This window comes from Rhinatrema bivittatum, chromosome 5 (assembly GCF_901001135.1).
Source record: "Rhinatrema bivittatum chromosome 5, aRhiBiv1.1, whole genome shotgun sequence".
Taxonomy (NCBI): Eukaryota; Metazoa; Chordata; class Amphibia; order Gymnophiona; family Rhinatrematidae; genus Rhinatrema; species Rhinatrema bivittatum.
In genome coordinates, this window is record NC_042619.1 from 63663104 (window position 1) to 63685706 (window position 22603).

The window sequence follows — 22603 nt, forward strand, 5'->3', positions numbered from 1 at the left end:
CTCCCAAATAAAATCATCAAACTCAGACCTGTTCAAAACCACTGAGATCCACTATGTAACCATTGGCTGACATGGATTTCTCACTTCCTAAACTACTCAGAACAAAGTTGCAGTCAATATTAGGTATGGATAGGAGAACAATAACAAATCAGATCTTCCTCCATCAACTCCAAACCATAAATGCCACGCTGAACCCAGGGTGTCACCTGCTAATTTTCAGGCAGGAAACTACAATTGCAGCAACATCCAGTGGGGGTGCTATGGTAAGATGGTATATTCCTCTAACCTTACTACTGAGTTCTAACACTAGGCCAAAATCACCAGTGGAGATCCTATCAACTATCAGTCAATGCATACTGTTCCTTTACAGAGTATGAGCTTAGTGACAAGTTCAGGTCTCAGACATGTCTCCTTCATCCAAGGCTGACCTATGGGAAGTGTGGGCAGTGGTCAAGGTACACCTATTAACACCGCACACACACAAACATACACACAAGGATAGGCCTGCCTGCATCCTATCTGTGGTCCACGGCTGAAGTCATTATTTTGACAAAAGAATATTCTCTTGTATACACAGAGATGGTTCCTAAAGAGACACAACAGGTCTGCAAGTTTCTGCAAAGCATACCACAAAACAATGGAAGGCAGGTTAGACTGATTGCAGGCCCTGACCTCCCCCCCCCCAAAAGAGATGGTCAAAATAGACCCTTGTGCAATACTTACATGCAAACAATGACTCAAATCTTTGTTCTGTAGGCCCATCTCCAACTCACTGTATTCTCCTGGACATGTGCAGGAGGGCACAACAGATCATCAGGAAGATCTAGATTAATATCAGTGGGGACACAAAACTGACAGCAAAATTTTGGTGTATGTGGCAAGCAAGCACTATCTCTGTCAGTTGTGTTTGCGCATATTGTAAGGCACCACCTGATCTGTCCACATACCAAAAGCGACTTTCTAATACTGAAGAGGTGCAATTGATGACAGAAAGTGGACACCTCATTTTAGCATCTTTATGCATGAGTCCAAAGATGAGCCGCCTGGCTCCAGATTTTTAAGACAGGTTGATCCGTTCCAAGTTTTATCCCATTGCCTGCATTTACATGTAGTTTGGCTGTTCCTATGTGAATGGCTCCACTGAGATTCCTACTATGTGGCCTAGTAATTAGGTCAAGGCAGAGTAGAGAACAGGAATGCACCATTTTATCACAACACCCCCAATGAAGGCTGCTGCATGTATGTAAGTGATCTCTAGTGTTAGTGTGGATTTGAGTTTGGATTTTGAGAGATTATGAATCTTTCCTTTCAGTTCTCTTAAGTTTGGAAACTAGAGACCCAACGCCCTGGCTGAGGAGTCTTAGAGAGAAAAGACATTAATTTCCAGCTCACATTTTATCTTTCTACAATGTATTGTGTACTCATTGTGGAGTTTTGTTGAGAGGAAGACTGCTTCCATCCTTCCTAACCTAGAGAGAGGAGTGAAGAGGAGAAGTTTTCTGAGTCATTTCGATGTCCCTTAGTGCAAGGGATTTCTGTTGACCATCCAGCAATTGGTGAAGAAGAAGGCAAAGCTGGTACCTAGCTAGTACCACAACTAGGAGGACAGAGGAGGAAAAGAGCCACAACCCTGCAGTTCACTAACAGCAAACAGCTAAGGAGGTACACTCAAGCTACATAAAAGGAAAAGAAAAAAATTGGAGAGTTCAAACTCTAGCAGTGGATGTCAGAGGAAACCAAACTGGGAAAGGAGGACTGCATTATTACAGTGCACCCACAGCAGCTTCATGCTCCACCTACAGAGAAAGAGGAGTCGCTGAAGGAAAGATTGTAGGACTACAGATTCACATATTTACTACTTGTAAGCTGTACCATGGATATGATCTAAAAAACTTGTACCAAGTGCCAATTTATTTATATTAAACCATCTTTTCAGGAAATACTTGTATTGAAACATCATTACTTCTTTATTAGTACTTCAAAGAAAATGCATTTAACCCCCAGGGCTTCGGAGGTTAACCTTCCCCCCTAAGAAGAATCAGCCAGTCTGGGTAAATAAAGATTGAACAGGAGGGATAGAGACTTAGCCCTGAATGAATGTTTTTCCTTACATCTTTGAAATTTCAACTGAGTTGGGGTTACATATAGCTTTGCTTAAAAAAAAAAAACCCAAACTATGCATCCCTGCAGGCAGTGCAGTCAAAGCTGCAAGAGATCAGGCTCTCCTGAAAATGTGGCTACTCTAGCAAGGTGTTGGTGTCTCATTGGAAGGGAGCTGGGATGTGGGTGTGTAGCGGCTGGTATAGCAGATGAGTGGCAGGGAAAGGCTAGACTGAGTGATAGAAAAAAAGAAGCATTTACCATAATGACATCTGCCACCAAACCTGTCCCTCTCAAGTTCATAGAACAGGCACTTGGACACAAAATATACGCATTATGACACGGGAGCCTGAATGCCTAGACACCACGTTCAAGATAGTCATGTTCACATCTCATACCACCTGCACATTAAGGGAATGCTGGCGCTTTTGATTTCTAAACACCCTTTCTCTCTCAAAAGGTAGAATCAGTGGGCTATCTGTGCAGTCAATATCACTGAAAATAACATAAAAACATAAGAAATTGCCATACTGGATCAAACTGAGGGTCCATCAAGCCCAGCATCCTGTTCCAACAGAGGCCAAACCAGGTTACAAGTACCTGGCAAGCACCCAAACATTAAATAGATAGAAACATAGAAACGACGGCAGAAGAAGACCAAACGGCCCATCTAGTCTGCCCAGCAAGCTTCACACTTTTTTTTCTTCTCATACTTATCTGTTACTCTTGGCTCTTAGTAAACCTTTGGTTCTATTTCCCTTCCACCCCCACCATTAATGCAAAAAGCAGTGTTGGAGCTGCATCTAAGAGAAATATCTAGCTTAGTTAGGGGTAGTAACTGCCGCAATAAGCAAGCTACACCCATGCTTATTTGTTTATTCAGACACTCAGGCCTATCCAGTACCGAGCGGTAGGAAGAGCTGCGTTAGTGCCTACGGCACCCGCGGTTACCGCCCGCACAGTGCAGCTCACCTACCGCTTGATCCTGAAGCCTAATTATATGCAAATGTAAGCCGCGTCCGAAAAGCCTTAGGCCCGCGCAACCCAGGACACTGGATAGAGCGCCTATACAGGATCCTGGGTGCGCGGGCCTAAGGCTTCACGCCACGCTGGTATCTGTCATTTCAAATGGAAATGACAGATACCAGAAGTCGGGACTGCCAGTCCCCCCTCCCTTCCTCCCGAAGCAGGGCGCGAAAAGCAGCCTTGCTCCGGGAGGAGGGGAGAAGAGACAGCGGCGAAGCTTTCCCCCAGCCCGACCCCGACCCAGACCCCCAACCGGACCGCTGTCAGTCTGTTCTCCCTCCTCCCGGAGCAAGGCTGCTTTTCGCGCCCTGCTCCGGGAGAGGGGAGAAGAGATGACAGCGGCGAAACTGAGCAGCAAAGCCCGAACCCGACCCGGCGAAGCCCGAACCCGACCCGGACCCCCAACCCCAAACCCGGACCCGACAAGCGACGAAACTGAGCGGCGAAACTAAAAAAAAAGAAAAGCAATTTTTTTTTTTTTCAAAATTGACAATTTTGGTTTTTTTCCAAAAGCGACTTACTTTTGGGATCTGTCAAGATCCCAAAAGTAAGTCGCTTTTGGACGCAAGCAAAACTTACTTTTTACAGCCATCTGCAGGAACACGATCTGGCTCCCGTAGCTCCTCCCGAAGACAAAGATGGCCGCCTGCACGGGAAAGTGTACAATTGGCCGCTGAAGACGTGACGTCACGATGTCACGTCTTGAGCGGCCAATTGCACGCTTTCCCTGTGCAGGCGGCCATCTTTGTCTACGGGAGGAGCTACGGAGCCAGATCGTGTTCCTGCAGATGGCTGTAAAAAGTAAGTTTTTAAATTTTTTGCAGGTGTCCGGGCTGGGGGAAAGCTTCGCCGCTGTCAGTGTCCCCCCTCCTCCCGGAGCAGGGCGGCTTTTCGCGCCCTGCTCCAAGAGGAGGGGGGACACTGAGAAGTCGTTTCGCCGCTGTCTTCGCCGTTGCTTCTGCGCTGTCAGTGTCCCCCCTCCTCCTGGAGCAGGGCGGCTTTTCCGCCCTGCTCCGAGAGGAGGGGGGACACTGAAAAGTCGCTTTGCCGTTGCAGTCTCCGTGGCAGCCCCAGTCCGGACATCGGAGGGGGGCTGCAACGTTTTTTTCACTTTTTTTTTTTTTGGCTTCGGGAGCAGGGGAGAGGACTGGGGCTGCCACGGAGACCGGCACCCATGATCGCGGCCGGGGCAGGTGAGCGGGGGCTGGGGGAAAGCTTGCCACCTACCCTTACCCATGCCTCTACCGCCTGGGTCAGGGTAGGCGGTAAGTTTGCAGGTTAAACGCGCGACAAAACGGCAGGGAAAGGTAGCGTTAGTCACAGCGCAGGTTACAGGATGCTAGGGGAATAGCTAATTGGCTCGTTTGCATGCAATATCGAGCTAATTCGCTCGTTTGCATGCAATATACATGCCGCGGGCGGAAGGGGTTACCCGGGGAATTTAGGACGCGGTAGAAGTAGGTTAAAGGGGATTCGGGATCGCAGGAAGGGCTAATGCGGCCGGAACGTGAGTTAGAAGCGGCTTAGGAGCAGGGTAAACACGGCCGCACTTTACAGGATAGGCCTGTATGTGATTCAGTCCTTGTTGGTTGTTGTCTGTATATAGATCCACTTTTCTCAGCATTGCTAAGTCTCACCAGTGCGTGCAGGTTCAGTGGAGGGCTGAGACTGCCATGTTCCAGTTCCTGATGTTCCAGGTCTTGATCCTGGTCCAACCTTGCTCCAGCCCGTGGCTGAACACTCTCACCTCTCATGGTGTGTGTCTTGGCGCTCCTCCCTGAGCCGTGCCATGGCCCAAGGGCTCACAATCTCTCTGAGCAAGCGACCGCACCTCCGTGCTCTCAACAGAAAGGCTAAAGAAGTCAGCGCTGTTCAATTTGGAGAAGTTAAGACTGAAGGGGATACAATAGAGGTCTACAAAAGCATGAAAGGACTTGAACAGGTTAATGTAAATCGGTTATTCACTCTCTGAGATAATAGAAGCACTAGGGAGCACTTCATGAAGTTTACAAGTAACTCATTTAAAACAAATCAAAGAAAATTCTTTTCCAGTCATCGCATAGTTAAACTTTGGAATTCATTGCCAGAGGATGTGGTTATGGCAGTTAGTGTAACTGGGTTTTAAAAAGGTTTGGATAAGTTCCTAAAGGAAAAATCTATAAGCTGCTATTAATAAAGAGATCTATTTAATGTTTGGGTACTTGCCAGGTACTTGTGACTTGGATTGGCCACTGTTGGAAACAGAATGCTGGGCTTGGTCTGACCCAGTCTGGCATATCTTATGTACAGTAGGGATGTGAATCGTTTTTTGACGATTTAAAATATCGTCCGATATATTTTAAATCGTCAAAAATCGTTAGGGCCACGATACAATACCAATTCCCCAGATTTATCGTTAAAAAATCGTAAATCGGGGGAAGGGGGAGGGCAGGAAAACCGGCACACTAAAACCCCCTAAAACCCACCCCCGACCCTTTAAATTAAATCCCCCACCCTCCCGAACCCCCCCCCCCAAATGCTTTAAATTACCTGGGGATCCAGCGGTGGTCCAGAACGGCGGCGGTCCGGAACGGCCCCCTCAATTGAATCCTTTTGTCTTCAGCCGGCGCCATTTTGCAAAATGGCCACCGCAAAATGGCGGCGGCCATAGACAAAAACGATTCGACGCAGGAGGTCGTTCCGGACCCCCGCTGGACTTTTGGCAAGTCTTGTGGGGGTCAGGAGGCCCCCCCAAGCTGGCCAAAAGTTTCTGGGAGTCCAGCGGGGTTCAGGAAGCGATTTCTTGCCGCGAATCGTTTTCCGTACGGAAAATGGCGCCGGCAGGAGATCGACTGCAGGAGGTCGTTCAGCAGCGGTCCGGAACCCCTGCTGAACGACCTCCTGCAGTCGATCTCCTGCCGGCGCCATTTTCCGTACGGAAAACGATTCGCGGCAAGAAATCGCTTCCTGAACCCCGCTGGACTCCCAGAAACTTTTGGCCAGCTTGGGGGGGCCTCCTGACCCCCACAAGACTTGCCAAAAGTCCAGCGGGGGTCCGGAACGACCTCCTGCGTCGAATCGTTTTTGTCTATGGCCGCCGCCATTTTGTGGTGGCCATTTTGCAAAATGGCGCCGGCTGAAGACAAAAGGATTCAATTGAGGGGGCCGTTCCGGACCGCCGCCGTTCTGGACCACCAGGTAATTTAAAGCATTTGGGGGGGGGTTCGGGAGGGTGGGGGATTTAATTTAAAGGGTCGGGGGTGGGTTTTAGGGGGGTTGGCTCACGATTTTAACGATTTTTCACGATATTTTTAAAACCCAAACGGCAACAATATGATTCCCTCCCCCTCCCAGCCGAAATCGATCGTTAAGACGATCGAGGACACGATTCACATCTCTAATGTACAGTAACATTCATGAGCTGGCATACAAATACCCAGCATATTCAACAATATGTTCTGAGCAGATTACATCATCAATTAAACATGCATTTAAAATCACAGACTCTGCCCTCTGCTCTGAGCATGGATTTCCTATTACCAGGGAAACTCACGCGAGGGGCAGCGCTGCCACAGAGTCTGTTAGCCTGCATCTTGGCTCATAGGTCCCATACTGACTTTAGCTGCCTGAAGTTCTTAGTGTGGCCTGCAGCTGGATAAAAAGAAAATCATCAGCAGGCCCAGGTGTGAGCAGCGTTGGCAATCCTCTGGCATCTATCACAATTTGGCGCCAGAGGCAGTTTCCTACATTGCCTATTCCTAAATCCGGGCCTGGCATCAGCTATAAAAAGGCATACCCGAGAGGCATACTTTTTTGGCCGGCATAGAGCCTGTTATAGGGCATGTCTACATCAGAAGGGGAAATGAGAAAAAGAGAGAGAGGGCAGAAACAGCAAGACAAAGAGACAATGAGGATACAGGAGCCACTTTTAAAGAGGAATAAGCACAGGCAGCATAGGGCTGGCACTTTCAGAGGACAAAGTAATTCATATGTACATTGAAACATGCTATCAGAAAAAGACCATTATGGTCACACCAACTATTCAAACTTCCTCAGAAATCCTTTGTGTTTATCCCATGCTTTCTTGAATTCAGACACTGTCCTTGCCTCCACCTCCTCAACAGGGAGGCTGTTCCCTGCATCCACCACGCTGTCTGTAAATACATTTTTCCTTAGATTACTCATGAGCCCACCCCTTTTCAACCTTATTTCATGTCCCCCTTGTTCTAGGCCAGTGGTTCTCAACCTTTTTTCGGTTGGGACACATCTCACATATGGTTCTCATATATGTGACTCATTGAACACATCACCGTCAAGGGGCTAAATGTAAACATGCACTCTGCATCCACAGGAACCCCCTTGATCCCACAACAATGGATGCAGAGCAGAACTAGGCCATTCCCTGTACAATTCAACGTATAAAAATAATATTCTGGGCCGACCGAGTGGCAGCGTCTCTCTGAAGCTCCGGCTGATTTCAGATTTCTTGGTTAGAAATTTCTGCTTATACTTCGAATTATGCCCCACAAAAGAAAAGGTAGAGTGTGGGTTTACCCCACCGAATCCACTCTACCTTCAGACCAGAGATTAATTAGAGAATTCGCTACTTCTACTGGACGGGCGGCAACTCCCGCTGGCGGAGTGACTGGAGGAGAGCCATTCTCGCCGGGAGAAATATCATTGAGCCCGGCGACATCGAGACAATTGCTGCAGGCTTCCTCCCCGGAATCCCCAGGAGCAACTGGAGAGCCCCGAAGAAATCCGGGTGAAGCAAACCAGTCGGGGGGTGCCGAAGGTGTGATTCTTCGGGAAGTGACGACTTTCACCCCTAAAGGCCAGAATGGAGCAGAAGGGGAGACTGAAAGCATGGATGACGCAGTGGTGAGGACTGATATGATTCTTGGAGCCAGTGGGGTGAGTCTGAATGCACGTAGGATTGAAAAACCAGCAATTGTAACTTTAGACTCCATTTGGGAGCTTATAGCTGGAATGGACTTTAAGCTACAAGAGCAGTCTATAAAGTTACAGGGGGTTTCTGTTAAACTTGACCTAGTAGCACATGACCACCAGCAAATTTTACAAGAACAAGGAATAGCTATCCAAAAAGTTGAAACGGAGGTTAAAGAACTGAAAGAGGTTACCGCGGCCTTTTCAAGAGAAAGACTTGCTACACTACGCAAAATGGAGTCACTAGAAAACTCTATCAGACATCTGAATATACGTATACTTAATTTTCCAGTGGTTAAAGACGAATTATGTCTGGTAACCCTTAAGAAATACCTGGGAGATTTTTTGAAAATCCCTCAGGAGAGGATTCCTACAATAAAAAAAGTGATACATTTGTCCCAAAGACAGGACAATACTAGAAATAATATTTTGGATAACTTGGCAAACCTGACACAATACCTGGAAGCTTCGGAAGTGGAGGTCATGAGGAGAGAGACACTTCTTGTGACTTTGTTCTCTGAAGAAGATATAAATTTGATTATGCGCACCTATTACAAGAATTTGAGAGTTTCTTTTTGTGGTGGCCTGGTAAGGATATTTCCAGACCTTGCGCTGAAAGGCATTTCTTCAGATGAAGCCCGAGGTTCTAGCTCTGGGCGCAAGTTTCATTGTGAAATATCCCTGTAAATGTGTTGTTGGCTGGCATGGTTCTACATATATTTTCTTTGATATACCTCAACTTAGAGACTTCTTAAGTGCTAGAAATCTAGTAACAGTTGAAACATCATGATGGATTAATATTTAAGAAGTAGCCACTCGACTGATAATTATTTGTTTTATTTCTTATATTTACTCCTCTGTGATTTCTGTTACGCCCCCCCCCCCCCCTCAACTATTTCCTCTATAATGTGTTAGTGCTAAAAGATAAAAGGTCTCTGTGTAGAGAATGTTAATTTCAATGTATGTATATTGAGATGTTTCCAAATTGTAATAGCACTTAGATTTCAAGATGGCAAAGAATATTTTTGTTATTGTAATCTGAAAAGTTTAATAAAATATAAATAAAAAAAAAAATAATATTCTGCTTCTGGTGTCATCTCAGTAACAGCAAAACAAACTCCCTCTACTATCAGGCGCAAGAGCCTTCCTTATGAAAAGACAATAATTTACCACAAAGGCTTGTCCTATTAGGAAAACACAACAAATTAGAATGATACAAAGGCCTACATACTAGTAAAATACCTTACCTCAGTCACACACATAGAATCAACCTTCACCAAGTAGAGAAAGACTGCAAATTACAAATATGGAGACAGAAACTGCAATGGAAACCTAAAAAAGCCATCCTGCATTCCGTGCAAAAATGGAGAAATGAAAACTGAAATATAGCACCTAGCACATCCCAGGATCTGCAATAATGAAAACAAACTAATCCACACAGTTACATCTGCATTATGGAATGCACTCAAACAGTAAAACCCTATCTATAAAAAGGAAACACTACAAATATTAAACCAGGCCCTAAACACCAATATACCTCTTATTAGGAAAACAGAACATAAGAACATAAGGCTTGCCATACTGGGTCAGACCAAGGGTCCATCAAACCTAGTATCCTGTTTCCAACAGTAGCCAAGCCAAGTCTATACCATCGCTAAGTTATATACCATCGCAACGGTTTACAAATAGGCACATAAAATAAGGTAGGTAAATGTGTATTATCATACATTCTAACAGGTGCCAATAAGGTTCGGTTACAATTTCATAAATAAAAATCAATATTTGAGTAATGTTGGTCTTGTCCAGGTGTATTATTAAGTTACTCTTCATTTGTAGTTTTACGTTTTAGTTGTAGGATTGAATAAATTATTATCATGCATTTTATGAGAGTGTTCATTCTCTTCTGCGTATCCCTGTACTTTCTCTAGCCTCCTGTCTCTTTAGGAAAGGCTTGTTTAAAGAGCCATGTTTTAAGAATTTTTTAAAAAGTTTTTAGATCACTCTGTAATCTGATTTCAGGAGGTACCGTGTTCCATAGTATGTGCCCCGCCAATGATAAGGCCCTTTCTGTTATGAAAGTGGACCCCTGTTTCGAGGTAGTCACCTACCGTTGAAGGGCGAGGCCGCTGGACAGGAGGAAGTTGAACGAAGACTTCACCCTGGAAGCACGCAACCCCCCCAGGAGGAGCCTGTAGGGATCCGGCTGCTGGGACAGGAGACTCCTCTGAAGACTGAAGAAAGGTCTGGATGCAGGCGCCTCCTGCAGGTCGTGGGTTACAGATGGCTGGCGCCTCCAGCAGGTCGTAGCAGTCTGAGGACGGAATCGTAGAAGAGTCCAAAGCCGGTCCGGGGGTTCGGTACACAGACGAGGTCAAAATCCAGTCCAGGGTCTAAGCAGGAGAATGGTCCAAAGCCGTACCAGGATCTAGCCAGGAGAAGGGTCCAACGCCATTCCAGGATCAAGCCAGGAGAAGGGTCCAACGCTGTACCAGGATCAAGCCAGGCCATCTCTAGTATTAAAAGCCGTTTTCCATTCGTCACCTTCACAAATCCTGATTAGGTTATAGGCCCCTCTAAGATCTAATTTAGAAAACATCTGGGCTCCTTGTAAACGATCAAAGAGTTCAGAAATTAAAGGCAATTTTATGGTGATGGCGTTGAGTCCACGGAAATTGATACATGGACGCAGAGTCCCATCTTTTTTCTCCACAAAGAAGAACCCAGCTCCCGCCGGGGACGTGGATCGTCAAATGAACCCCCTTCTGTAGATTCTCTTGAATGTATTTAGTCATGGCTTGGGTCTCCTAGGCGGATAATGGGTAGACCCTGCCTCGGGGGGGGGGATGCCTCCGGAACCAAATTAATGGCACAGTCAAACTCCCGATGCGGAGGCAGAATATCCGCAGCTGTTTTAGAAAAGACATCTGCAAATTGACCATACTGAGCGGGCAAACCCTCAAGTAGTGTAGTACAGACATAACTGTCAGCTGGCGTGGTTTCTTGCAGGCAGGCTTCTCGACAAGTGAATCCCCATTGAAGAAGTTTTAAGGACATCCAATCAAACTGAGGGTTATGACGTTGTAACCAGGGGATGCCCAAAACCACGGGATGTATGGCTCTCTGGATGACATAAAATGAAATTTGTTCTGAATGCTTGGGAGCAATGCGACACACCAGGGGAACAGTTTGATGAGTTATCCTTCCCAGCAAAGGATCTCCATGGATCAATGGCCTGGGGCAAGGTCGAAGAGGAATATGGAGCTGTTCCAATATATCTTGAAGGATGAAACTCCCTCCTGCCCCTGAATCTACTAAAGCCATGGTAGAAAATTGAAGATCCCCAAGTTCCAAGGAGATCCGTAGAGTGAGTGGGGAAGCTGGAGAGGTAATGCCTAGGGTTACTCCCCCGCAAGAGCCTAGGAATGGGAGTTTCCCGGACGTATTGGGCAACGGGCTATGAGGTGACCCGTTCCTCCACAATACATACAGAGATCCGCTCAGCGGCATCTTTGCCGTTCCTCTGGAGAGAGGGGTCCACGTCCCAATTGCATTGGTTCTTCAACAGATCCTTCAGTAGTGGGTGTAGTTCGTAAGGCAGAAGCTACTGGACGAGGAGAGTTAACTGTTGTGAACCTTCTGGAATTAGCTCCTTCGCGAGCTCTTTCTTGTAGTCGGCGGTCTATCCGAGTTACCAAGTCTACAATTGCGTCCAGAGATCTTGGTAGTTCTCGGGCCGCCATCTCGTCCTTTATTCTGGATGACAGGCCTTCTAAATATATGGATCATAGGCAATTCTCTTCCCAGTGAAGTTCTGAAGCCAGCGTTCTAAATTCGATGGTGTAATCCGCTAAGGGTCGGCTTCCTTGCCGAAGTTGCAGAAGTTTAGAACCAGCGACCACCTGTTTCCCGGGATCATCAAATACAGTTTGGAATAGATCCAAGAATTTTGAAAGATCTGGCAGGACTGGGTCCAATCATCACCAAAAGGGAGAAGCCCATGCCAGGGCTTTCCCTTCTAATAGAGACAGAATATAAGTAGTCTTAGTGAGGTCATCTGGGAACAACGAAGATTGAAGCTGAAAGTGCATGCTGCACTGGTCAATAAATCCCTGACACAGGCGAGGATCACCTGCGTAACGTGGAGGGATGGGTAGTGGAATGGCGGTTCGGGTGTTGCTTGGCATTATCGATGGCACTGGTGGAGAAACGGCCTCAGCAGCTGCCATTGAATCCAGACGTGCATTAAGTCGTTCCAATGAAGATGCCATGGATTCCAGTATATGCTGCTGTTCCATGACCTTCTGAGCTAGACCTGGAATGGCTTGTCGAGCTGAGGCCTTTGCCAGGTCCATGGCCTTGGTATTCTGTTATGAAAGTGGACCCCTGTTTTGAGGTAGTCAGCTACCGTAGAAGGGCGAGGCCACTGGACAGAAGGAAGTTGAACGAAGACTTCACCCTGGAAGCACATAACCCCCCCAGGAGGAGCCTGTAGGGATCCGGCCGCTGGGACTTAGGAGACTCCTCTGAAGACTGAAGAAAGGTCTGGATGCAGGTGCCTCCTGCAGGTCGTGGGTTCCAGACGGCTGGCACCTCCAGCAGGTCGTAGCAGTCTGAGGACGGAGTCATAGAAGAGTCCAAAGCCAGTCCGGGGGTTCGGTACACAGACGAGGTCAAAATCCAGTCCAGGGACTAAGCAGGAGAATGGTCCAAAGCCGTACCAGGATCTAGCCAGGAGAAGGGTCCAACGCCGTACCAGGATCAAGCCAGGAGAAGACACATCCACCAGTCCAGAAGTCAGAAGCCAAGAATTAATCCACGGAGCAGGGAAGCAGAGCGGGACGAAGAACCAGGAACAGAGAACACAGGAGCAAACTCAGGCAGGAACCTCAATACCAAGGCAAGGTCTGAGAACCAGACCTTGCCTTAAATACAGGATGTTGGAGGCGGAGTTTCTGGGAGGACCATGACAGTTTCCTGTCATGGCCCCTTTAAGAACAGTCTTCAGCCACACACGTGCGGCCCTAGAGGAATTGATGGGGGCGGAGCCAAACCCCGAGGAACCAGCTGGCCAGAACAGATGCGGCAGCGGCCGCAGGCGAGAGACAGAATGGCAGCCTGCCCCGCAGGAGCCCCGACCGACTCCTGAAGCCCCAGGTACTTATTTTCCCTGCACCCGCCGGCCCAGTCTAAGCCGCAGTCCGCCAAGACCGGCGGTCATGACACGCGGCCCCCACTTGCCGCGGCCAGCGGTGCTAACACTTTCTCTCACTTGGGTTAGTTTTGCTGATTTTACTGAAGGAATGGTTAGCAGTGCTTTGTTTGCTGAGCAAAGGTTTCTTTGAGGGACGTGTACTTGTAAGGCTCTGTTTAGCCAGTCTGCTTCTTTATCATATATTAGTTTATGTATGGTACATAAGGTTTTGTATTTTATCCTGTATTCGATGGGCAACCAATGTAAGTCTGCTAGCGTTTCAATTATATGTTCCCCCCTCCTTTTTCCAGTCAGTATTCTGGCTGCAGTATTTTGAAGTATTTGGAGCAGTCTTATCGATGTATTCGGGAGTCCTAGTAAAAGTGCATTGCAGTAGTCTGTGTTGTAGAAACAAGTGTTTGCAGTACTGTTCTGAAGTGGGCAGGTGTAAGTAATGGTTTCAATCTTCTTAGGATCATAAGTTTTGCGTAGCCTTCCCTTACTTTTATAGATATGTGTTGTTTCAGGTTGATTTCTGAGTCCATTATTACTCCAAGATTCCTTATGTTTTCAGCTAGATCAATTTTCTGGTTATTTTTTAGTGTTATCGGGGTTTGAATGATTTCAGTATGTTTTCGTTCTAAGTGTAGGAATTCAGTTTTGTCAATGTTAATAACTAGTTCCATTCTGGTCGCCGCATCTCAAAAAAGATATAGCTGCGATGGAGAAGGTACGGAGAAGGGCAACCAAAATGATAAAGGGAATGGAACAGCTCCCCTATGAGGAAAGGCTGAAGAGGTTAGGGCTGTTCAGCTTGGAGAAGAGACGGCTGAAGGGGAATATGACAGAAGTCTTTAAGATCATGAGAGGTCTTGAATGAGTAGATGTGAATCGGCTATTTACACTTTCAGATAATAGAAGGACTAGGGGGCATTCCATGAAATTAGCAAGTAGCACATTTAAGACTAATTGGAGAAAATTATTTTTCACTCAACGCACAATAAAGCTCTGGAATTTGTTGCCAGAAGATGTGGTTAGTGCAGTTAGTGTAGCTGGGTTCAAAAAAGGTTTGGATGGGTTCTTGGAGGAGAAGTCCATTAACGGCTATTAATCAAGTTTATTTAGGGAATAGCCACTGATATTAATTTCATCAGTAGCATAGGATCTTCTTAGTGTTTGGGTAATTGCCAGGTTCTTGTGGCCTGGTTTGGTTTCTGTTGGAAACAGGATGCTGGGCTTGATGGACCCTTGGTCTGACCCAGCATGGCAATTTCTTATGTTCTTATGTCCTCTCGTCTTTGTATTTTTTGGAAGAATAAATAACTGATTAACATTTACTTTTTCCATTCAACACATTATTTTATAGACCTATATCATATGTCCGCTCAGCCGACTCTTCTCCAAGCTGAAGAGTCCTAACCTCTTTAGCCTGTTGCTAGGATCCTGCCTGTGGGCCTAGCCGCAGGGAGTCCCTCACCTCCGGTGGCAGGCCGCTGCCACCACCGTCGTTCGCGTGGCCTGGAGGCCAGTCCTGGTGCCGGTGCCTCTGCGGTCCTAGCGCCACCGCCCGGACTGCTGATTCTGCTTCTTCGCGGCTCCTAGCCGCCGGCGGGAATCCCTCTTCATGGCATGGAGTGCCGCTGCTGTTGCTGCCTGAGCGGCAGGGAAGCCACTGTCCATCTTTTTCAAGGCAGGCATGCCGCCAGCATGGCTTCTCGACTGTTTCCTGTCTCCTGGCTCTCCCTAGGTGCGGGCGTGTGCCTCTTCAGTTCTTTTAAAGGGCCAGCGGTAGGAAAAGCCCCACGGCCCTCACTGATGATGTCATCCATCCTTGCCTGGACCAGCCCCATAAAAGGGCCCTGCTTTAGTTCTTCAGGGCCTTCGGCTCCGGTCTTCACAGCGTCTATGGTCTTCCTTCCGATCCAGGCCCTCCGTGGTCTTCCCGTGTCTTGATGGATCTTCGTTCCATGTTCTTCATTTTCCTGGTCTCCTTCGTCTTGTTGTTCCTGGTCTCGTCCCTCGTCGGAGCTCCATCGTCGCTTGTTCCTTGTTCCAGATGTCCTTAATGTCTGATGTTCTAGCCCTGAACCCATCTTTCTCATCTCCAGCTCTTCATCCAGGTCCTAGGTTCCTTGTCTGTCCACCTTTCCTGGCGTACCACCGTCGTGGTCCATGACCAGCCCATGGGGGGCTATGTACGGCGCCTCGTGGTACAAGGCCTTCTTCTCATCAGCAGCGCAAGCCTCCGGAAGGCTCCTGTTTTTAATGCCAAGCTTCTGAATCCCAAGTCTAGAATCCTATCCCGGTCTTCAGAGTTCCTTGTGCCTGCTTCCGTCCATGACTCTGCCAGAATCTGCTCCGCTTCAGCATGGCCCACGATAAACCACCAGCGGCTGTGTAGGGCATGCCCCAGTGCAGGCCTCTCCTGAATCTTCATCATGTCCTGGCTTCAAGTTCCACTGCTTCACCTGGAGTCTGCTTCACCTTCGGTGTGGTCCGCAACCAGCCATGGATGGCTGTGTAGGACGCGCTGCGTCGCCGCACTTACCCAGTACTTTCTCCTGAATCCTTGCCCGAGACCTCCAAGTATCCTGTATCCTTGCAAGATTCTACTTCGCTGTCCTTGGATCCATTATTTTAAAATATTTTATTGGTGTTTGGAAAATGTTTCTATAGGTTTTTATTTTATATTTATTTTAATTATTGGATGTTCTGTTTGTCAGCTATGTTGAAATATGTGTTCTTTTTATTAATATGGTTTTACTCTTATGTTTTCCAAGTCTTTATTTTATTGTTTGTTCTTAAAAGAGGAATGGTAATAATTCTGTTTTTCCATTGTTGCACTGCATAGAGTCTGGCATGGTGCGGTTTCCACTTCAGTTTTTGTCAGGTGAGGGTTTTTCTGTGTCATGTATATGTGACTAAGATGAGGTATTCTTCTAGTGTTTAGGTTCTGTGTAGGAATGGGTAGCAGCTTGGCTTCTTCTTCTGTGTTCCTAATAGGAGTATATTGGTGTTTAAGGGCCTAGTGAACCTTTTTATAGGTAGGGTTGTTACGGTTTGAGGGCTGGAAGTTATTATTGTTTTGGTATGGAAGATTCACTATATTGTATTTATAATTCAGTTTACTCATGGCTTTCTGAGGGCCAAGCCCATATCCAACACACGTTACAATAGACCTAATATCATATGGGTTCCAAGTATCTTTTTTATAGGCTTTTCTAGTTGGCAGACCAGCAGTGCATGCAAATACAATATACCTGTTGCGCCCCTGCGCGCGCTTCATGCAGACAGGGCCTTACCTCTGCGGCCTGTGCTGCTGCCGATGCTGCTCTTTGCAGCCCAGAGGCCGCAGCTGAAGCCGGGGCCTCGCCTGAGGCGGCTGACGCCGGGTGCTCCCACGGCCCGGCTGCCATCTTGCCGGCACAGCAGGAGCCATGCCGGGTCCTTACCTCGCCTAGAGGCTGTGCCCCTCGTCAGGGCCTGCCTGCGGTCCAGCTTCCTCCGCTCCATCTCCTCCCTGACAGCGGCAGGGATGCCGCTGTCCAGGGTTCTGGACTTCCTGTTTTCTGCTCCTCCTAGGGGGCAGGCCTGCGGCTCTCTTCCCTTTTTAAAGGGACAGAGAGGTGTGGTCCTTCAGGCAGCTCCTCCCAGGGAGTTGCTCTCTCAGCCCTATAAGAGGGCCTTGCTTCATTCCACCTTTGTCTTTGCATCTGCTCAGATGCTCGTGGAGTTCTCCTCGTCTTAGATGCCTATCCAGATGCTCCTGAAGACGTCTCTTCATTCTGATGTCTGTTCCTGAGTCCGGATCCCGATGTCTGTTCCTGAGTCCAGATTCTGATGCTTGTTCTTGAGTCTGGGCCCCGATGTCTACTCCAAGTCCGGATGTCCATGAGTCCAGCTCCCGATGTCCGTTCCAAGTCCGTGAGTCCAGAACCCAGTGTCCGTTCCAAGTCTGGATGTCCGTGAGTCCAGATCTAGATCTCTGTTCCAAGTCCGGATGTCCGTGAGTCCCGATCCGGATGTCTGTTCCAAGACGTTCCATGTCCAAGTCCTGCAGTCCGTTCCAAGTTCTGCAAGCAGCTCCAAGATGTCCCATGTTCCAAGATGTCCCTAGTTCCTAGATGTTCTTAGTTCCTAGATGTTCCTAGTTTCAAGATGTTCCTAGTTCCAAGTTGTCTGTGAGTCCTCATCCAGTGATGTTCCTTTTTCCCCTTCTGATGTTGTCCCTGTCCTAATGCTCCAGGTCCGGTGGGACCTGTGCCTCTGGAGATTCCCTCTTTTTACTCTGAGTTTCCTAGCTCCAAGGTTTTATCTGTTCCGACTCCAGATGATCCGAGGGGTTTCCACTATCCTGCGCTATGAGACTTCCTGAGCCTGTCCCAATCTCCTAGTGGTCCGCGACCAGCCATCCGGCTGTGTAGGGCGTGAAGGGGACCGTGTGGTCCACAACCAGCCCCACGTGCTGTGTAAGGCGCCTGAGGGACTCACCTTCCTCGTCCTAGGCCATGTCTCCCAAATCTATGTCCCAAGTCTTCGTCTCCAAGTCCACATCTGAGTCTCCATGTCCTTCACCTGAGTCTTCAGTGTGGTCTGCGACCAGCCCCATGTGCTGTGTAGGGCACCTGAGGGACTCCCCTTCCTTGCCCAAGTCTACGTTCCAAGTTCCTAGTCTTCATCTCTTCGTTCTAAGTTCCAAGTCTTCATCTTCAAGTCTCCACGTTCCAGGTCCCAAGCTCCACGTCTCCATGTTCCAAGTCCCAAGCTCCACGACGTACTCTTTGAGAGTTCCAAGTTCCTCTCTGATTCTTTGTGTTCTAGCTTTCCTTGAACTCTCCTATGTTCCAAGTTCCTAGTCCTAGCCAGAGACCTACGTTGTAGCCCTGTGTTCCTAGCTCCGTCCAGCTCTGCTCCCTGTGCTGCCCAAACTGCACACACATCTCACCATGGGTGCGACTCATGTCTCTACCTGAACCGTCCTATGGCCTAAGGGCTCCGCACTCCTATGAGCTAAGTGTCACGTGCTGAGCCCGCTCCATCAGCCCCTGAAGGCTGCGCTCGCAACAATACCTATAGTAATTGATATTTTTACCTCAGAATATTGTACTTTGAATGTTCTTTTTCATGTAAAATCTATTATTATAAATGCATAATTTTTTGTGTATGGGGAGAGTGTGACGGTGGTGAAGCAGGCACATGACTAAGGTTCATCCTTTGATATCTGGTGTCAAATTCACAAAGCTTTAGTTAGTTATTTGGACCTTTAAGTCATAACAATTTTGACAGTCTTTAAATATCTTCAAATCCTGGTAATAACTTTTCGTACTGTAGCTTTACCATTTCCTGTTTCCCAGAGCTGAACCAGTGCAAGTCACTGGCTTTTTTAATTTGCTTGTAAATAAGCCTACTCGCCCGACTTTTCTCGGTCTTTTGTAGTTTGCCAACTTTTAACCGTCAAATTTCCAAACATTTGAGATGCTGTTTAATGTCTTCACTAGGGCTGGTTTTTGGAGTGGGTGAGCTGGGAGGTTGCTCAGGGTGCCAACAGCTAAGAGGTGCCCTGAACACCATAGGGACAGAGGAGGAGAGGCTCAACATGGTCACAATGAATCCCATCCCACCAGTCAGAGGAATCGCGAGGCCATGGTGAATCCCATACCGCTGCGGCGAAGACACACCCAGCCTGGCTGTGGCATATTCCACCCTCCCGTGGCTGAAGATAGGCCCAATCTGGCTGTGACCGAAGATTGAAATCACGAAGCTGAGGCAGATCCCATCCCACCGCAGCTGAAGAGAAGACTGGGGGTGGGGCATCAGTTGAGGGGGATGCTTGTCTCCCATGGTGCCATTCGCCTTAAATCTGGCTCTGATCTTCACTGATCACCATTACAAAACAGAAACCTTTAATTTGATAGCACATAAGGACCAATTTAATTTGCTCAATCACTTTCTGCTACAGTGTCTTAGTCCCAGTTGATCTCTGACTTTTCCCTCACTTCTTTGCAATTAATGATCCTGTGCTTTGTTATTGTGTTTGTCTCTATCACCTACACTGGGAGGTTATTCCATGGATCCACCATCCTTTCTGTGAAAAAATATTTTCCTGTTATTCCTGAGTCTACCCCTTCAGAGCCTTTATTCTGAAAAAGATTTGCTTTTACCTGCCAAGGGGCCAAATCTCTGTTTTGTAATATTCTTTAGGCCACTGATTAAATCATGGACTGAAGTCTATGTGACACGAAATAAATATATCCAACACATTGAATATACCATAGCCTCCAAAGCATGCACTATATTTATTCATTTTCGTTTTCAGTTTTTATTGTATTTTTTGTGGACATTTATCAGTGTTTAATACAACAAATAAAAAAGGAAGAAAATCAGTATAAAAAAGATTAGCCAGTTTTTTACACCGATTTTCTCAATTTTTATTTGTTGTAATAAACACTGATAAATTTCCAGGAAAAATAAAATGAAAATTGAAGATGAAGGTCCCTAACTATATTGTATAATTGAAGGGGAGGATCAGAGGCTAACCTGCAGCATGAGTGCTAAAAATCAGGAGATTTCCGAACATTTTAGCCCTCCTCCTTTTTTCAGGACAGTACCCCAAAAATCTGTACAATCCAGAAAAATTATGAACTGTTGGCAACTAGTCTTTTGGATAAGATTAAGCAAGCCGAACTGGGGGCTTTGAGATATGGGCTGAGGTGAACGATCGTATCTCAGCGGAGCCTGAAAATTGGTGAAGTCGCTAGCGCCCTGTTGGCCGCCACTCAGCCCCCTGCTGAGCACACACGCTCCTGTAAGAGCCATAGGCAAAGCAAGCGGCTTAAACTTCCCGCTAAAAATACAAAAACGCTCAAGCCCTCCTCTCCTCCCCGTCTTCCACCGCCTTTCTAAACGTCACACAAGCCCCGGCTCCGCCTCTCCTTCGGCGGTTCCGCCCCTCAAGTGCTACGCTTTTCGTCCTCTGGCTCCGCCCTCCACTCTGACGCCATCCGCCCTCTGCCCCGTCACTCATTTTCTCAAACCCGCCCCCACCCCCCCCCTCCCGTTGCCCTTAGTTTCCGTTGCCAAGGAAGCTGCGTCTCTGGTTGTCAAGATGGCGGGGCGAGTGGGAATTGCGCAGCCTGCTGCCGAGTCGCACACCTGCCCCAGTCACCAGTGAGCGGGGGGGAGGGGGCAGGGGGAGGGGGTGGTTGGGGGGGAAAGCACTTCAGCAAAGCACACGTCAAGTCCCGCTGGAAGTGAAGGGGGTTTGCGGCGGCATGGGCGGATGCGCCCTGCTCAGCGTGTCCTGAGGTGTCCGCCTGGGCTCTCGTGCCGCTCCTCTTGGGCATCCTTGGGTCCCGATGAGGGATCTCAGCCCAGGGAGACTCTGTGTCCGGAGCCTGCGGTCGCTGCGAGCTCTCCTGTGAGTGCCGGCGTCTTACACATCAGCTCTCCGCGCCTCCCAGCAACATGCAAAATCGCCGATCCAGCTCTTACTCGTATCCTTTCCTTACCGGTACTGTGATTGTAAATAATAATGCTTTATATGTTGTTGAGCTTGCTCTGGCTTAGAGTGCTGTGTGTTCGCAACTGTAATGCTCTTTTTAAGAAACTACACTCTTGTTTACACTTTCTGTTAATCTGCTGAGATTCAGTATACCTCATTAAATATATTTTATTAGAGTGTGAGGCGAGGCATATTATGATATTCATTTTATCTCACGAGTTTTAAGAAAAACATTTCCTATGAGCTGCTGTCATATCTGTCAATTAATTGTCATCATCAGGGTGTCACCCTCATTGTAATGTGCTTGCTAGTTGACTTATATGTATTGGTGAATTATTTCATATATTGGTTAGCTTCTTCAGACGTTTGGTACTGGAACCCAAACTTAGCCTGCTTTAGCCCCCAACACTGATATGCTGAGAGAATAGGTAGAGCTCTGATATTATTCACCTTTCTATGCAGTTTAGTTGGTATTTTACTCATTATCTTTTGCCTCACCCTTTTCAACTGGCTTTAAATTTATGATTCCATTTATATATGGATTCTTCTAGATCAAAAAGCCGGGAGGCTTGTAATTAGTCAGAGTACTCTTCTTACTGTATTATTTTATTGTTTTAGCTGTCTATGTTATGCTTGTTTTATCTTTTTTTCTATTGTTACAATTATTTCATATTTTTGTTCTTTGTTTCTGACATTTTTATTGCTTATTGTCATGATTATTTTATATTTTCTAATTTCAGTTTTATAACTTTTATGAATGTTTAATTGTAAACCACTTAGTAGTGTTGATAAGTGGTCTAGAAATATTTTAAATAAATACATTTTTAATAAATACTGCAGAGGGCTGGCCCCCTTCCTTTCTATTTAGTCCCCATTTTCAAATCATTTCTGAAATCTCAACCCTGCTCTTAAAGAAATTACTATTTTATGAATTGTGGTAACATTGTCAATAAACAATAACAACAGAGGACTTAATATGACCTTTGGGATTCACAATGAAGCAGCATAGTGATTTGGGGTTTGTTTTCAACCCAGTGCACTAATTGTGATTTAAATTAAGGATTATTGCTTGCAATTCACATTGAGGATGTCACCAAGATGGTTGAGTGAACCGGGGCTGCACAGAGCACATGCCAAGTCCCACTGGAAGTGAAGGGGGTTGCAAAGCACTGGCTGATCCACCCAGTTGAGCATGTGCTGAGGTATGTACCAGAGCTCTCACACTGCTCCTCCTGGGCATCCTTTGGTCCTGTTGAAGAATGTCAACCTAGGAAAATTGTGTGTATAGAACCAGTGTTTTTGGCTATGATTAAGAATTAGTTTAAACGTATGGGTAAAGATAATTAAATCAAGTCAGCAAGACTTAGAAGAATAGGTATATATTTAAGAATAATCTAAAAAACATGTCCCTTCATCCACTGTTTGAATGAAATAACAAAAAAATGAGGATAACAATGATGGCTAGTTTGAAGAAACTAGTGCTGGTGTTTCTCCAGTAGTAGGGTTCTCCACAATGGCTCTGTTTTCTTTCATTCTGTGTCAAAGTAAAAACTTTGATAAATCTGACTCCACAACTTGACACAGAAACAACTGAAATGGTGTAAGAAAAACTGTAGGATAGGTGACAGTTGGCATCAGCATTTCAAGCAAGGAATACTGTATTATAGTTTTATGCTGGAGGAATGGCTTTGAAATCAGGAGAATGTCATTTCCTCTTCAGCAAGAATTCCATGATCATGAATAACATTAACAGTTGTATAAGTGTCATTAGCAACAGTGCTATAGCTGTCACCATTTTCAATGAGAACAAGAAGATCATCTCATTTAAATCTATTTTATTTTATTTTTTTAGATTTTTA

The 22603-nt window shown here is 46.7% G+C and overlaps 2 protein-coding genes across 4 annotated transcripts in view; one reads left to right on the top strand and one right to left on the bottom strand.

The window, feature by feature from the left end:
• The window catches only part of ANGPTL5 (angiopoietin like 5), a 66387-nt gene extending 49631 nt beyond the window's left edge, over positions 1-16756 (bottom strand). The window contains exon 1 of the mRNA XM_029603148.1: positions 16546-16756. Coding sequence (XP_029459008.1) covers positions 16546-16756 — 211 coding nt within the window. The remainder of the gene's footprint in view (positions 1-16545) is intronic.
• A 3702-nt stretch (positions 16757-20458) lies between these two features.
• The window catches only part of CEP126 (centrosomal protein 126), a 418124-nt gene continuing 415979 nt past the window's right edge, over positions 20459-22603 (top strand). For all 3 annotated transcript variants that reach the window (XM_029602400.1, XM_029602402.1, XM_029602403.1), the window contains exon 1: positions 20459-20736. In XM_029602400.1, coding sequence (XP_029458260.1) covers positions 20708-20736 — 29 coding nt within the window. In that variant the 5' untranslated portion in view covers positions 20459-20707. The remainder of the gene's footprint in view (positions 20737-22603) is intronic.